We start from the raw sequence: 17,530 nt of genomic DNA, 5'->3' as shown, positions 1-17,530 counted from the left end.
TCCATAGGTGTGCAAAGAGTTGGACATGACTGAATCAAACACCGTAGCATGCACACATGCACTACATCCAACAAACTAAGAATCCATGGACTCAAATGAGCACACGTGAAACATCTGCCAAAAATACTCATATTTTCACTCAACAAATATTTGCTGAGAGCCTACTGTGTTTAATCACTGTTCAAACTTTCCAACAGCCCTCTCCATTTCACTCAGAGCAAAAGTTAAAATCCTTGTAATGGGTCTCAAAGTTCTACAGAATTACTTTTAATCATTGGTAAGTCTTGTTCTCTTCTACTTTTCCCTCTCCAATAATACTGGCCTCTTTTGCTATCCCCATGCCAAATATTCTCTTACTTTAGATCATCTACCCTGGGCAATCTTTTGTCTTTAATGCTCTTTCCCCAGATATCCACATTGCTGAGGGTTCCAGCAATTTATTTTCTTTATTTTCTTGGGCTCCAAAATCACTGCAGATGGTGACTGCAGCCATGAAATTAAAAAACATTTGCTCCTTAGAAGAAAAGCTAAGACAAACCTAGACAGCATATTAAAAGGCAGACATTACTTTGCCGACAAAGGTCCACATAGTCAAGGCTATGGTTTTTCCAGTAGTTGTGTATGGATGTGAGAGTTGGACTATAAAGAAAGCCGAGCACCAAAGAATTGATGCTTTTGAACTGTGGTGCTGGAGAAGACCCTTGAGAGTCCCTTGGACTGCCAAGGAGATCAAACTAGTCCATCCTAAAGGAAATCAGTTGTGAATATTCATTGGAAGGACTGATGGTGAAGCTCGAATACTTTGGCCACCTGATGTGAAAAACTGACTCATTAGAAAAGACCCTGATGCTGGAAAAGACTGAAGGCAGGAGGACAGTGGGACAACAGAGGATGAGATGGCTGAATGGCATCACCGACTTGATGGACATGAGTTTGAGCAAGCTCCAGGAGTTGGTGATGGACAGGGAAGCCTGGTGTGCTGCAGTCCATGGGGTCACAGAATTGGACATGACTAACTGACTGAAATGAACTGAGGGGTCCAGCTCCTGGCTAAAAATCTATGTGCAACTTTTCAGGTCATACCAGTGGCAATTATAAAGGCTTTATCTTTATTTGACAGGTTTCACAGGGCAAAGCAGCCCTCCCCACACCAGACTAGGTGCATGGCCAGAATGCAGTGTACTTCATTCTCAAGAATTCAACCCCATTTCTAGTCATGCCCTTACAAGTACCTGCATTCCTACTATGGGCACCTGTATTCACAGGCCTTTTTATCAGGGCTTTTGGCACAGGCCTTCCTCAGGAACTTCTGCAAGATCTCTATTAAGGTAAGAGGGGGATACGATGATATTTTTTTCTCTATTCTAACTTAGTACTCAGAACTGTTCCACACACAGCCCCATTCCTTTGCTTTCTTCCATCCCCTAGATCCATAAAGCAGTACCAGCTTTTTGTTCAGGGCTCCTCTGACAATGACACTACCCTCACTGATCCACCTCACCCCTAACCAACTGCTGTTTGTTTCATAGGAAAAAGAGTACAAAGGGAGTTGGTGCACTCTTCACTTTAGCCTCTTACTTATACTACTGCAGTAAGTCATTACAGTCCTGACTGTCACTTTTACTTTGACTTGTTGTCTTAATCAGCTTAAAGCTCAACATTCAGAAAACTAAGATCATGGCATCCAGTTCCATCACTTTGTGGCAAATAGATGGGGAAACAGTGGAAACAGTGGCTGACTTTATTTTTCTGGGCTCCAAAATCACTGCAGATGGTGATTATAGCCATGAAATTAAAAGACGCTTACTCCTTGGAAGGAAAGTTATGACCAACCTAGATAGCATATTCAAAAGCAGAGACATTACTTTGCCAACAAAGGTCTCCATCTAGTCAAGGCTATGGTTTTTCTAGTGGTCATGTATGGATGTGAGAGTTGGACTATAAAGAAAGCCAAGCACCAAAGAATTGATGTTTTTGAACTGTGGTGATGGAGAAGACTCTTCAGAGTCCCTTGGATTGCAAGGAGATCCAACCAGTCCATCCTAAAGGAGATCAGTCCTGGGCGTTCATTGGAAGGACTTATGTTGAAACTGAAACTCCAATACTTTGGCCACCTGATGCGAAGAGCTGACTCATTGGAAAAGACCCTGATGCTGGGAAAGATTGAGGGCAGGAGGAGAAGGGGATGACAGAGGATGATATGGTTGGATGGCATCATTGACTCGATGGACATGGGCTCGGGTAGACTCCAGCAGTTGGTGATGGACAGGGGGGCCTGGCGTGCTGCGGTTCATGGGGTCGCAGAGTCAGACACAACTGAGTGACTGAACTGAACTGAACTTAATCAGTTATTTCTGTATCTAGCAGCTGAGCTTCCAGCTCTGCTGCACTCTTGACAAGCGTACCTCTCACATTTTCTTCAGTATGTGTGTGCTCAGTCATGGCATGGCCTATAGCCTGCCAGACTCCTCTGTCCATGGAATTTTCCTCTCAAGAATACTGGAGTGGGTTGCCATTTCCTACTCCAAGGGATCTTTCCAACCCAAGGATCGAATCTGCATCCCTTAAGTCTCCTGCATTGGCAGACAGATTCTTTACCACTGTGCCACCTGGGAAGCCCTGCACATTTCTTCCACATCTGTTCAAATGTGACCTCAACAAGTCTCATCCTTGACTACATTATGTAAAATTACAGCCCACTCCTTGCACATTAGAACTCAAAATACCTCTTAGCCCGCCTTATTTCCTTTCTCTCTATTAGACTTTTCACCTTTAAATATACAATGTATTTTACTAATTGACTATGGCATTATCAATATAATGGTTCCCCCAAGCTCCCATTGAAATGTAAAATATACAGGACAGGGACGTGTGCTTTTGTTAAAATATGGCACCTAAAGAGTACACAATAAACATTTGTGGAAAAATGAATGAACAGGTAAACATGAAAAAAGATACAACTTCTAAAAATGAGAAATATAATTATTCAAATAAAAAACTCAGTTGAAGGTTCAAATAGCATACATACACACACACTGTATGATATATACAGTAAAACCGTAAATTATGAAAGCTATATATGCAGAATTTATCCAAAATAAAGGAAAGAGTTATACAGACAGAAAATGTAAAAAACAATAGTAAGATATATAGAAGACAGAATATAAAGGTCTAGAATAAATTTGATTAAAAATCCAGAAGGAAGAAACAGGAGTATTTAAGAATGGCAGTATTTAAAAACATAATCACTGCAAATTTTACATAAGGTATGAAATAATCTATAGATCTAGGAATAAAGTATCTCAAGCAGGATATCTAAAAAGAAGTCACATGCAGACAAATAGCTGTAAGACTGCAGAACAAAGACAAAGAGAACTCCATGAAGGCAGGAGAGAAAAAGATAACTTCCAAAGAAATGACAGAATCACAGCAGAATTTTCAACAAAAATGGAACCCAGAATATAATAAATGCTACAACATGTTGCAGAAAACAGGAATTATCAGGAAGAATTATCATAAAGGAAAGATGATGGATAAACAAAAACTGATAGTATTTACTACCAACCAGCTCAAAAGGAAATGCTAAAGGATATAACTCAAGAATAATGAATGATTATAGAGGATAGCTTCAAAAAGGCATAATGAATAAAAATAGCAAATACTTCTCTTATAATCATAGCATACTTGGAACAAAATTTCTTTAGAAGTAAAATATTCTATTAACTTCAGGCAGTCTTTCAGAAAGCTCTTATCCACATACCTAACAACTACAGAGAGAGCAGAATCAAAACTTCATTCCTAAAACACTACTATCATTTTAAAGTAATTAGCTTAATCTACCCTATAAAGGCATTTCTAAAATCTTCCTGAAGAAAATAAATTTACCAACTTATCTTCATCAATTTGCTGCATTGATACTTTATCCCGTCTTCTACTGCTATATATTTAACCCCATCTAGTTAGTGTCCACCTCTTTTACAAAGCAATGCATTCCTAGATGACAATATTCAGGTTAAACAATTAAAGAAATCATTTATTTGGTTTATTCTGGTACAAATAAATACTCAAAATGTTCATGGAACTGAAACAAAATTGGGAGGTGGGGGTAGACAGATAAAACACTACACAGTGATTTCAGGTATCCAACTTCAAGAAATAACAAAAGTTGAAAGAGGTATATTTCTGAAATTCATTTACCCACCTGCTCCAAATCAAGAGCGAGCCATTTATCATTTCCCTCTTCAGCCACTGATATATGATATTTGCTTTTGTTTTTAATCAAAAAAAAGGGGGTAAATGTGACAATTCTGGTAATGTTAAAACTGCTAAGGTCTATAGTGACACCAACCTATGGGGGAAAAAAAGTAACATTTCAAAAACTATTTCATTATCATAACATTCTTATAAAAATTAATTACTTAACAGAGCTTAAAAAGAAGTTTCCAGATGAGCACAGAATGAACTCACTTGATATTCCATTTTTGGGCCTTTACATTTAACCGCTCCATGACTACCAACTGTATCAATTGAAAATTGATCTGACAATTCACTATCAGTTACCATAAGCTGAACCTAGAAAAAAATATTTCAAATATGTTAGTATTTAGGTACCTTTAAAAATTCCTACCTAAGTTGATATACTTTTTTGCTTTTTAGCCTAAACTAATGTTATATTCTGGAGAAGGGAATGGCAATCCACTCCAGTATTCTTGCCTGGAGAATCCCATGGAGAGAGGACCCTGGCGGGCCACAGTCCATGGGGTCACAAAGAGTAGGAAACCACTGAGCGACTAACACCACGACTACTGTTATATTATTAATGCACTAAAACTTTTCCAATACTAAATTCCAATCTTTCTAATCTCAAATATTTCACAAATATTATTTCTACCTGTTTCATAATATTTTATTTTTCAAAACAAACTAAAAAGGAGTGAAAAGTAGCTAAAGAATAAAAGTTTAAAAAAAACTTCACATACCTTATTGTTATTGAAAAAGTGCTTTGGCTGAAATGAAAAGAGAACTGGCTTTTTATAATTAGGTGGATGCTTTCGATGAATTCCATCTGCTTTATACTGCAACATTCGACCAGTTTTATTAACCATCCAATAAGGACTATGAAATGCCATAATAGTCTGGCCAGTATTATAAGTCACATGGACAGCAATATCTAAATCAGTCTTTTCTATTTCTGTAACACAAGTAAAACTGATGAAACTAATATCTTGTTGATTAGGTTTTATATGATATTCACTTTTCCAATCATGATTAAGATAGTCAAGTAATTTTAAATGTAGCCTGGCTTTATCCAACTGTACAGTACAAAGCTGGGCTGAACGGCCTTCATGGAGAGTAAAAACTCTATGTTCAATCCCCTATAATAAAAAAGAAAATACAGTCAATTTTTAATGCTTCAGAATGATATGCTAAAATATTCTACTTAATGATTTTGAATGCTATACAAAATGCTTTTGAAATACCTCTGTCAGAAAAAGTCATAAGACTTATGTTCAAGTTCTAATTCTGTCAACTGTGTAAACTTCTATAAATCATTTGAGTTACTGTATTTGTAAAAAGGTCTAAATGATCTACTTCAAAGGACTATTGTGAAAATAAAATTAAATAATATAATGAGAAATTCTGCTGGCAATAATTAAGACTATAAAACACTATAATTAGTAAAAATAAATCTTATCTATTAATACTAATGATTTTAGTTGTGAAAAGTATAAAATAATGAAAACTGTATGTAATCCAAAATAAGCAATCGCTACCAACTTCAATTCTTGATTTTTAACAAACTCTCATAACCTATTTCCAATAAGTATTTATATTGCATCTGACATAATTCTCAAAACTGTTCATTTCTCTCCATCCACACCTGCATTACCTTAGTTCAAGTCATTGTAACTCCTCCTTTTAAAAGTCTCCTAACTGCTCTTAACTCCTCTAAGCCCTTCTCCATACCACAGGTAAACTATCTTTCTAAAAACTGATCATCTCTTTTGAAAACTAGCAAACAGTGTTATCCCTAAAAGCATCAAGTTAAAAGTTCTATTAAAATGGAACAGATAGCCCATCTGGGTATTTCACCTGTTTTTCTAGCATCTCTAATCTGGTTCCCTCCTGTTGTTATAACATAGGAACCTCTTCATCTTAAGACTTTAAATTACTTAAAGCAAAAACAATGTTAAGTTTATCAATACCTGACATGTTCCACAAAAGAGAATAGTGGTGCTGGTGGTGCTAGAGAGGTTAGCCAGTAGAAACCATATGCCTGTCAGGCACTGTGCTAAGTCCTTTACTACATTATTTAATTTGATTTTCCCTATATCCCGGTCATGAAAGTTTTATTACCATCACTCTTTTATAAGATAGGACAAATGATTTAGAAAGATAATATAACTCACCTAAAGACCCAGGGCCAGTAAGAGATAGAGCTAAGATTCAATCTCAAATCTATCTGATAGTAAAGAGGTAATTCTTAACCACTATCTTAATTGTCAACTATATGGAAAATAGATATTCTTAAACCACAGATGTGTTAACTCCCTCACCCCCAAAAAAAATTTGACAGAAAAGTATAAACACATAGTAAATTCCAATCATTAATAACAGACTCCAACAAAACATATAGTAGATTACAATGAAGAACTACTTTTTACATATGACAAGCAATGGTAAATGGAATATTCACTGAAAATCCTAAGATGGAGAGATTCCTATTATAGCAACAGGAAGGAATCAGACGTAATCTCTTCAGGAGTATTTAAAATAAAAAGCATTTTTATAATCATGAAATCCTTTTAGAAACCTAAAGGTACAAGAATAATATAATGTAGCAGGTTTTAAGTCTAGTACTATTATTTTCATACTAATTCTCATACTTGTTTGAAAAGTTAGTATCCATCTTTCAAAAATATATAAAATATACATGCATGGGAAAGACTGAAAAATATATTTTACAACTGAAATGATATCTTCATCAGAAGTGCTACCTTCAGATAATGTGATTACAGACAATCCATCTCTATTTTCTAAAATTTTCTACAGGAGTATCTAGTACTTTCACACATGATTTTTAAAATGGCATATCATAGTTGTACATATAAATTATATCCAACTTAGTAACCATATTTCTAAGGTAAATCAATGGAAAAAATTTTTTAAATCTTCTTTTATATAACATCATTGAAACATTTTCATTTAATGAAAATCTATACTGTCTGTTCACCAGTTCTAAAATTTTTATTAGAATTTTAAAACACTGCTTTATTACTCATAATTTTAAATAACTAAAGCTACAAAATCAAAGACAAGAAGGCATTAAAAAATACCAGGATACCTCTATGTAATAAGCAATTTTGTAAGGAAGAAGATTTCGGAGTAGAATAGGTGGCCACAAATGTATTATATATGGTAAGTCCCAACGGTCTTCTGAATACACTGACATATACGTCAAATTATCTTTTTCTGGGACTATATTAATGATAAATGGCTTCCTGGAAGGGTTTATAGGTCTACATTTTTTCTTGAAAGAAGTACCATCTTGTTTTATAATTTCTTCAAAGTCAATTCCTTCACACATCTGATAGTCTGCATCTTCTGGCTTCAGAGAAAGTAGTGATCTGCATAAAAGATTAAACAATATGCTTTAAAATTCTTCAAAAGAAAACATAAATTATTTGATTGCAGCTTTAGAACAGTGAAGTTATCTTTCTCCATACTACTGTAATAAATTTTTATATTTTCACATTCTTAGAGATAGGTAAGACAGATATACAGATACATATTTGCATTTTAACTTTCTGTAAAGTAATGAAGTTATTTGGCTTTCAAAAGGAGAGTATTTTTCTTACAAACATGCTGTCTTAAAAGTATGTTTACAAGCTCGTAACTGGTTACTTGCAGAAAATACATTATCATACAGGTCATATATGCAACACACACACCTACAGATGTGATTTACACACTTAAAGAAGTTGGCTTTCCTGGATACGTGGTCCCAAATATGTACCATGACTGAGTTCATGAACCAAAAATATATTTCTGTTGAAAAATTAATCACCAGCTTTTCAAGGTTAATCAAATGAAGGCTTTCAATAGATACTTAACTTTATTGAGCAGGAGTAAGAAACAGCAACCCACTCCAGTATACTTGCCTGGAGAATCCCATGGACAGAGGAGCCTGGCGGGCTACAGACCATGGGGTCACAAAGAGTTGGACACGACTAAGCAACTAACACTTTAACTTTACCGAAATGTTGGACAGCATTATAGAAGTTAGTGCAGTGATTGCAAGAAGACAGTGATAAAAAGTACTGGATGTCACATATGATCGGTGGCTTCCTTAGTGGCTCAGAGAGTAAAGTGTCTGCCTGCAATGTGGGAGACTGTGGTTCAATCACTGGGTCGGATAGATCCCCTGGAGAAGGAAATGGCAACCCACTCCGGTACTCTTGCCTGGAAAATCCCATGGACTGAGAAGCCTGGAAGGCTACAGTCAATGGAGTCGCAAAGAGTCAGACACGACTGAGCGACTTCACTTCACTTACGATTAAATCTTATACTTAAATATCACATTCTTTGTTTACATTGCAACTGTACTAGGGTTTAATAATTTTTTTAAGTCTAAAGTGTTTCCAAATGTAAACACTTAAATGTTTTTATATTTGTAAAACTATAATTAGTGTGACTGTGACACTATCCCTTACTGTGTGACAATTGTCAATACTATCTCTAGCTATCATTATTTTCTTAAGCTCCATCCCCCAAATTTTACATATCTAATACATATTCTGTAATGATGTCTGATAGTACCTTAAATCTGCTAGACTGAACTATGAACCCTCCACATCCACCTCTCTGTGTGTCTTTTTTTTTTTCCAAGAACTTTCAGCTACTGGCATTCTGGACAGTAAAATAATATTAAACTCTTTTACCACCACCCCCTCCTTAGACCCATAGAGTTACCTGTCAAATCAGTTGCAGATTTAGCCTTTTTTACTTCTACATTCTCTGTATTTTATTCTTTTTTCACTCTTACTTCTAACACTTAAAAATAAAAGCTTAATTGTCTCTACATTAAACTAATGCCAATACACTCACATCCAGTTTATCAAGACATTTATTGGACCCATTATTTACCAATGAGAGGCAAAACTGAAAATGCACAAGTTAGTCATTCTTTCCTCTTAAAGAGATACCAGTCACATGGGAAATGTAATGTTAAAAGATAACTACTGGTTATAAGGTAACTATAGGTACCAAAAAACAAAAACAATTGTACACTGTAGACCGAGCATATGAAACTATAGTTAACTCTTTCTAGACTGGTGCAGAGTATTTTGCAGAGGTGACAATTTTTCTCAAAAATTTTCTTTCTGAAGGACAGAGCTGAATTAGAGAAACATGCCAAGTTAAAGGACAAGTTTAAGAAATAAAGAGAAAACGAGAGTGACAGATAATCAGCAAGAGGTTTTGAGTAAGAAGAACTGAATACTGAGGGACAATTGAATGTGGATATTTGACTGCATGAGGGTCATATATAGCATTCAAGAATGAACTGTCTAGTTCTATTTACATTACAATTCTATCAATGAGCAATTAATAGATAAATAGGCAGATAAAAGCTTCCCAGGTGGCTCAGTGATAAAGAATCTGCCTGCCAAGCAGGAGATGTGGGTTTGATCCCCGGGTCAGGAAAATCCCCTGGAGAAGGAAATGGTAACCCATTCCAGTATTCTTGTCTGGAAAATTCCATGGACAGAGAAGCCTGGAGGGCTGTAGTTTATGGGGCTGCAAAGAGTTGGACATGATTTAGCAACTGAGCATGAGCATGTAGATAAAAAGACAAAATATTTCACATTTTCTAAATAAATTTCTAAAAAATTAATTATGAAACATTTGAAAAGCAAAAATCACTTTATAATAGTATATTAAAATCTAGAAGGCACCAATCATGTTGTTAGAAATTTGTTAAAAATCTACATGACTATGACTCTGATAGTTATACTGCAAGCATGTAATTTGTATTGACTAGGAAAAGTAAAGATAATTTATATGTTATGTACATTAAGTTAAATATTACTTAAAAATTTAAAGAGTGCCAAAACTTAAATAAAGAGATATTGACAAGATAAATTTGATCACAGTTTGATAACTTAAAGATAGATATCACATAAACTGTCTATAAGAGATCACAGGGCAAACAAAAAGATAAAGAAAACAAAATCACCGGTAAGATGCTAATGGTATGTTAAATTCACTTCCAGGTGAGGCCGTTCCCAATAACGTGTCTCCTCCATAAACAGAAAGTGGTATTGAAAAATGATTTCTAATCTGGGAAAGAAAAAATAACATTTAGTATCATTAATCTAAGACTCTAAAGACATAAAGTATTCCATCTAAATATCCCAAAAAAGGAATTATCAGGCAATATTTATTTTCCTCATATAAATTAGAAAAACAATTCAAACATGAAAATATCCATGCTAAAAAATAAAAAAGAAAGTTTCTACAGTCTTAGAGAAAAGGAATTTCAAAAACAAAACTTCTAAAAATCCTAGAAAAAAATAAGATAACATCTTCTTGACTGTGATATAGGAATAACTTTTTCCTTTAGACAAACACAGTAGAAAAAATTAGTAAGAAAAATATGACATCAAAGTTTTAGATGCCTATATGAGAAAAGTGCAAAAAAGCCACTGTCTGGCAAATGTCTATTCTTTTACATCACTGTTGTACACTACTCATTGAATGAAAAAGTATGTAAAGAGTATCTCATCCAATGAGTTGCATACAACAGTGATGTAAATGATTAACATTTTGCTTAATACACATTATCAGATAAAATTCTACTTGTATTTGTCTTTGGGACAGATAAAGACACAATGGTTAGTAACACTATTTTCTTATATTATTTCTGTATCTTACTAAAATCTATTTTAAAAATCATATCAAAATATAAAATATGCTGAGTGCAAATTAAGAATTGATAAATACATAAACTTAATTAACTACATTATATTTTATTTCTAGATAAGCTGCTTATTTGAAAGAAGAGAAATATATTTTAATTTCTATGAAAGTACTTATAAGAAATTAAACATTAATATTTTACTGTTTAATAAAATTTAAAAGTAATCAACAATAATGAGAGCAGCCTAACAGTCATTGGCTAATGACTAATAATAATGACTAATAATTGGCTAATGAACAGTCATTGGCTAATGACTAATAATGACTAATAATTGGCTAATGACAGCCTAATGCAGTTCATTGTAAGAGAAATGCTTCCCTGATGGCTCAGATGGTAAAGAGTCTGCCTGTAAAGCAGGAAACACCAATTCAATCCCTGGGTCAGGAAGATTCCCTGGAGGAGGAAATGGCAACCCACTCCAGTATTCTTGCCTGGGATATCCCATGAACAGAGGAGCCTCGTGGGCTATAGTCCATGAGGTTACAGAGTCAGACAGGAGTGAGCAACTTAATATCAAACTGGCAATGTTACCAGAGATATGAAACGTGATGTATGAGTAAATTTCATGCCTAACATCTTCAAACTGTACATATATATCAAAATCAAAATGCTTATATATCAGGGCTTCCCTGGTGGCTCAGACAGTAAAGAATCTGCTTGCAATGCAGGAGACCCAGGTTCGATCCCCAGGTCAGGAAGATCCCCTCAAGGAGGAAATGGCAACCCACTCCAGTATCTTTGCTTGGAGAATCCCATGGACACAGCAGCCCACTGGGTTACAGTCCATGGGGTCACAAAGAGTCAGACATGACTGAGCGACATACTAACATTATGTATTATTGTAAATCAAATATAAGAGAAAGAATCTCTGTTTTCAGCTCCGATGGAACAATATAGGCCAGATATAACCTCCCAATATACTAGTAAACAAACAAAACACAGGGGGTTAAAAAGTACACATGAAGTAATCGTTTTTAAACAGTGGACAAAGAGCACAGGAAAGAAAGACCCAGGGTGGGGGAAGGCAGGAAGGAAAGAAAAGAAGGAAAGGAAGAGAAAAATCCTACTAAGATAAACCCTAAGACTGTCTCCCCATTCTGTCACCCCATCTTACTGTCTTTACTAGGTGGTAAGAGTTCTAGATTACTATGCAGAGAAGAAATCAAACAGAGCCCAGTCTGAGTTGAAGAGAGAGATATAAGAATGCGGGAAAGCCAATAAGACTTAATCTAACGGCACATTATATGAGAGAGTGAGAGAGGAGATAGCTGCATGGAGAGGTGAGAGCTGTAGAGAAGGAACTCATGAGACTTTAAGAGTTCAGCGGTATCTGGCATATGCCCATGAGTACACTAAGTAAGGCTCAGTAAAGATCCATTTGAAAGGGGGAGGCAGAACAATCTCTGCTGTTCATGCATAATTCCTTTTCTCACCAAAGTGGTAAAATCTTGTTTAGTACAAAGGGTACTGGTTCTATCCTTCATCAGCATGGCAAAATTAGCCCTAGACTACAGACTGCTTGCTGCTGCTGCTAAGTCGCTTCAGTTGTGTCTGACTCTGTGCGACCCCAGACAGCAGCCCTGGGATCCTCATAGACAACTGTCCCTGGGATTCTCCAGGCAAGAACACTGGAGTGGGTTGCCATTTCCTTCTCCAATGCATGACAGTGAAAAGTGAAAGTGAAGTCGCTCAGTCGTGTCTGACTCTTAGCGACCCCATGGACTGTGGCCCACCAGGCTCCTCCGTCCATGGGATTTTCCAGGCAAGAGTGCTGGAGTGGGGTGCCATTGCCTTCTCTGACAGACTGCTTGAGCCTCACCTAAAATGTTTTTAAACAAGCATTGGGAGGATCACTTTCCAACTCACATAACTGTATTGAGGAATTAAGCTCAAGAATACATAAAGGAATACAAAGACATCTAAAGAACCTGACAAAGTAAAATTCACAATTTTAAGCATCCAGTAAAAAAATTATTAGACACACAAAAATTTAAAAATAACCCATAAAAATAGAAATTAATAAAATGAAACAAATCAGAAATGATACTCATGATCAAATTAGTAGACAAGAATATTAAAACACTTACATAACTATACTTGATATATTCAAAAGTTAGGGGAAAGATTGAAGATATATAAAAAGACATGGAAATTGTAAATAAAAATGCAAATTAAACTTTTAGACATAAAAATACATTGGATGAGATTAAGACAAATGAGACACTGAAAAGAAATGTAAACTTAAAGACTTAACAATAGAAACTTAACATCAAAACAGAAACATGGGGGTGGGGGAAAGCTGAAAGAAAAAGTGAACAGAGCATTAGAGAGCATAAGTTTAAACACTCTAATATCTGTATAAACCTACTGTGGACCATGAAGAAGAGAAGGGGAAGACAGAAATAAAATTTTTGAATACAATGGCAAATTTTTTTTCTAAAGTTGATGAAAACTATAAATGCATAAATTCAAGTACAAAAAAATATGAAACAAACTCAACTAAGATTCATCACAACCAAATTGCTTCAAACCAGTAATAAAGGGAAAAAAAATCTTACAATTAAATAAAAATAAAATTACACGTTTCATAAAAAAGCAGAGAGCACACTCTGGTCAGAAACAACGTAATATAGTTGACAGTGGAATGACATTCTATGGAAAAAATAACTGTCAATCTAAATTACTACAACCAGTGAAAATAACTTAAAACATAAAAGTGAAGTCAAAACAAAAATACTTCATTGACAAATTTCATGGAATAACACATAATCACTACAAGAACTCACTCAAAAAGTGACAGATAATATGAATAGCCCTTAAAGTGAAATTGTGGTTTAAAAACTTAACATAAGAAAAACACTACCAGAAAACTCTAAACCAATAAACCTCAAGAATATAAAAATTCTAAACATGAATTTAGCAAATCAATCAAACAGTACTTCATGAAGCTTAATACTTTCATGAGCAAATGAGATTTATCCTGGGAATGCAGGGTTGATTTAACATTATTAACGGTCAATCATTATCTAATATAGTAATCAAAAAATAATCAATGGTAATTAATTGTATTAACAATTTTTTTAAAAAGATCCTTTTAGTAGAAACATGGAAATTTACAATATCATATGTAAAACAGATAGCCAGTGGGAATTTGCTGTATGACTCAGGAAACTCAAACAGGGGCTCTGTGACACTCTAGAAGGGTGGGGTGGGATGGGAGATGGGAGGGAGGTTTGGGAGGGAGGGGACATGGGTGTACCTATGGTTGATTCTTACTGATGTATGAGAGAAAACCACAAAATTCTGTAAAGCAATTATCCTTCAATTAAAAAAATAATGTGCCCCAAATTTTTTTTAAAAAATCCTCTCAGTAAAGACAGAAAATCATTTGACAAAATCCAACATTCATTTTTGATAAAAACTCTCAGTAAACTAGGATCATGAACAAAAAAAGCTACAACTCAAAACACATTCAATGGTGAAAGACCAAATACTTTTCCACTAAGACTGGGAATAAGACAAAAACATCCCCTTTCATAATTTCTATTCAAATTGTATTGGAGATTGTACCTAGTACAATAAACTAAACAAAATAAAATAAGACAATAAACACCGAGATTGGAAAGGAAGAAGGAAAAATGTATTTATCTGCAGGTATTACAACTATCTATAGATCTAGAAAAAAGTTACTAGAAAAAAATTATCCAGTAAGGCTGCGTAATACTAGTTAATACAAAAACCAAATGTACTTATACTAGCAAGAAAAAAAGTCAAAAAATTAATATTAAAAATGCTAATTTCATAAAAGTTTCTATATAAAAACTGAAAACTCAAGTCTAAAATTTAAATGGAAATGGAAAGGACTTAGGCTAGCCAAAACAACTTTGAAAAAGAACAAAGTGGGATAACTTGTTACTACCTGATTTCAAGACTGAGGATAAGGTAGCAATCAAGACAGAATGGTACTGACATAAATAGATCAATGAAGCAGATTAGAGACCTTACACAAAAAGATAATGGTCAATTTATTTTTGACAAAAGTATCAAGGTAATTTAATGGAAAAAGGATAATCTTGTTCAGAACGAATAGCCAAGTGAAAAAAATGAACCTCAACACTTACCTCATATCATATACCAAAATTCATTAATTTTTGTATATACCCCATGCCGTATATACCACGGCATGTGGTATATACATAGAACAGATTACTACTCAACAACATGTAACTGTGTGCAGCATTAAAACATGAAAACTGATACGTACAAAATTTTCCTCACTGACAGAGGTCAGACTCCATTCTGTACTTCATTCATTTATATAAAATTCTATATTGTATAAGTAATGTACCACAAGTACATGTTAAGTAGATGCATGGGAATGGGGAAAAAGGGGATGAGGAAATTTTTGGGGTGATAAGTGTGTTTATTACTTGGATTGTGATGACGGTTTCATAAGTGTATTTTTTGTCAAAATTCATCAGCTTTAAATATATGCAGTTTATTGTACATCAATTTTACCTCAGTAAAGGTATACAAAATTTCTGTGATTAAAACAAAAGAATACATACCACAAAGACCTAAAACAAAATATTGATGCATTTGTTTTTACAAAATAATATTCAAAAAACTTACAAAATATTCCTATAAAAATTATGAGACGTATATTCAACAAAATTCTTCAAATATAACAAATGTTCATATTAGAGTAGTATAATTACTGATAATGATTATTCTTTTTGCTATTAGCTGTATTTCTATTACAATTTGCATACTTTTGGTGGTAATTTACTTTAGTTTTTTTTTTTTTTCAATAGCACATAAATACGCAAATATGACCTCAGAAAAAAGTGAATCATTCTGTACCTGCACTGGAGAGCGAACTGTTACCTTCTTACTTCCTTCCACTGCATCAATCTGACAAACAATTGATCTTTCAACTCCAGACTCTCTGTGTCTTACAGTGTACAGTCGTCGTCCCACTTTTGTTAAAGGGATTTTATCAGCAGTAGAGTGGTTAGCAGGGGCTAAATTAAGTATACATATTTAAAATTGATCATAAATCATCATATATTAATTTTAGTAGACATTTTAAGCCAGAAACATCAGGTGATTTCTTAAATTTTTAAACATTATCACTGAAAACTATACAAAGGGATGTTTTAAGAATCCACAATGCATTTCTACACCATTCACTGAAACCCTTCAAAATATTTTAACAAAAAAAGTTTTTAATTGAAAAAAACTCATCCAAAAGTTAAACCTAAGACAACATAATCTTTTAAAAATAACTGACTGATGAGAGAAATTGCTAGAAAATACAAGAACACTGATCTTTGGTTTGTTATCATATAAAACAGGCAGTCACAGGCAATTACCAAATAGCTGCAGTTTTTCAGTTTTTAATTTTTCCAACAGGCTGTGACACTTTGCCATATCTAAGAATTGATTACGATTTTATATAGCCTTACCTCATATATACATATATTGTATTGGGGATAAATTATCTATTTTGGAAGTTAATTATTTATTTATAGATTCCTCTCCCCTAGAAAAGAAAGTGGCAAGCCACTCCAGTGTTCTTGCCTGGAGAATCCCATGGACAGAGGGGACTGGCGGGCTACAGTCAGTCCATGAGGCTGCAAAGACTGAGCAACTAACCTGTCTGCCTCCCCTACTATCCCATAAAAATGTTAGTTTAAAAGCAAACAGAAATACAATTGATGAGAACAATTTACAGACAATGTTGGGAAAACATGTTAAACCTAGGCACTGTTAAGACTAGGAAAAAGCACAAGCTGTCAATTTTAGCACCCCTCTTCCATGCCTAAGTAACTTTTCTAATGTCCCTCCTTCCATAGCTACTTAATTGTCAAAATGTCATAAAGTGTTGTGAGTGAGGATTTGGGATTATTTAATATTTAACTTCACAACGAGTTTTGTTGTTCAGTCACTTAGTCATGTTTGACTCTTTGTGACTCCATGGACTGCAGCATGCCAGGCTTCTCTGTCCTTTACTATCTCCCAGAGCTTGCTTAAATTCATGTCCATTGAGTCGATAATGCCATACAATCATCTCATCCTCTCTCGCTCCCTTCTCCTCCCAAGAGAAGAATGAGTACATACTACAATGTACATACATTGAAGAATACAATAAGTACACACTACGACAGTTTTAAAATGTATTTACTTTTACTTTTTACCTCTCTTCTGAGAAACATAAAGAACAAAGGAAAAAAACAAACCTCTACTTCAACAGGCAGAAGATAAAAACCATTCACAAACCCCAAAACCATTATCTGTGCCATTGGCTGAATTCAAACCTTATTCTCAATTCATTCAGTTGCAAAACTGTTGGAATTTTACTGAGTTATACTAAAAGTGGTTAAAACAACCACTGATAGTTATTGTCTACAAATGCTGACTGAAGATAAGATCTAACAATTTTCTTCTCCAAAGGAGTTAATTATTATGCTCTAAATAAAGCAGTGGATAAAGCCAGAATTTGAAATAGAGCAATACAGTGACAACAGCAACTAATGCCCTGCAAAG

The 17,530-nt window shown here is 34.5% G+C and overlaps 1 protein-coding gene across 2 annotated transcripts in view; it reads right to left on the bottom strand.

Moving 5' to 3' along the window:
• VPS13A (vacuolar protein sorting 13 homolog A) overlaps positions 1–17,530 on the bottom strand; it is a 276,405-nt gene that overhangs the window by 76,230 nt on the left and 182,645 nt on the right. For both annotated transcript variants that reach the window (XM_024996187.2, XM_059889554.1), the window contains exons 45-50: positions 15,845–16,005; positions 10,238–10,341; positions 7,346–7,628; positions 4,980–5,375; positions 4,468–4,572; positions 4,202–4,348 (exon numbers count right to left, since the gene is read on the bottom strand). In XM_024996187.2, the coding sequence (XP_024851955.1) occupies positions 4,202–4,348; positions 4,468–4,572; positions 4,980–5,375; positions 7,346–7,628; positions 10,238–10,341; positions 15,845–16,005 (1,196 nt within the window). The remainder of the gene's footprint in view (positions 1–4,201; positions 4,349–4,467; positions 4,573–4,979; positions 5,376–7,345; positions 7,629–10,237; positions 10,342–15,844; positions 16,006–17,530) is intronic.

This window comes from Bos taurus, chromosome 8, assembly GCF_002263795.3.
Source record: "Bos taurus isolate L1 Dominette 01449 registration number 42190680 breed Hereford chromosome 8, ARS-UCD2.0, whole genome shotgun sequence".
In the NCBI taxonomy this organism is placed as follows: Eukaryota; Metazoa; Chordata; class Mammalia; order Artiodactyla; family Bovidae; genus Bos; species Bos taurus.
The sequence above is the reverse complement of the archived record's forward strand: the minus strand, read 5'-3'. Positions and strand labels throughout refer to the sequence as shown.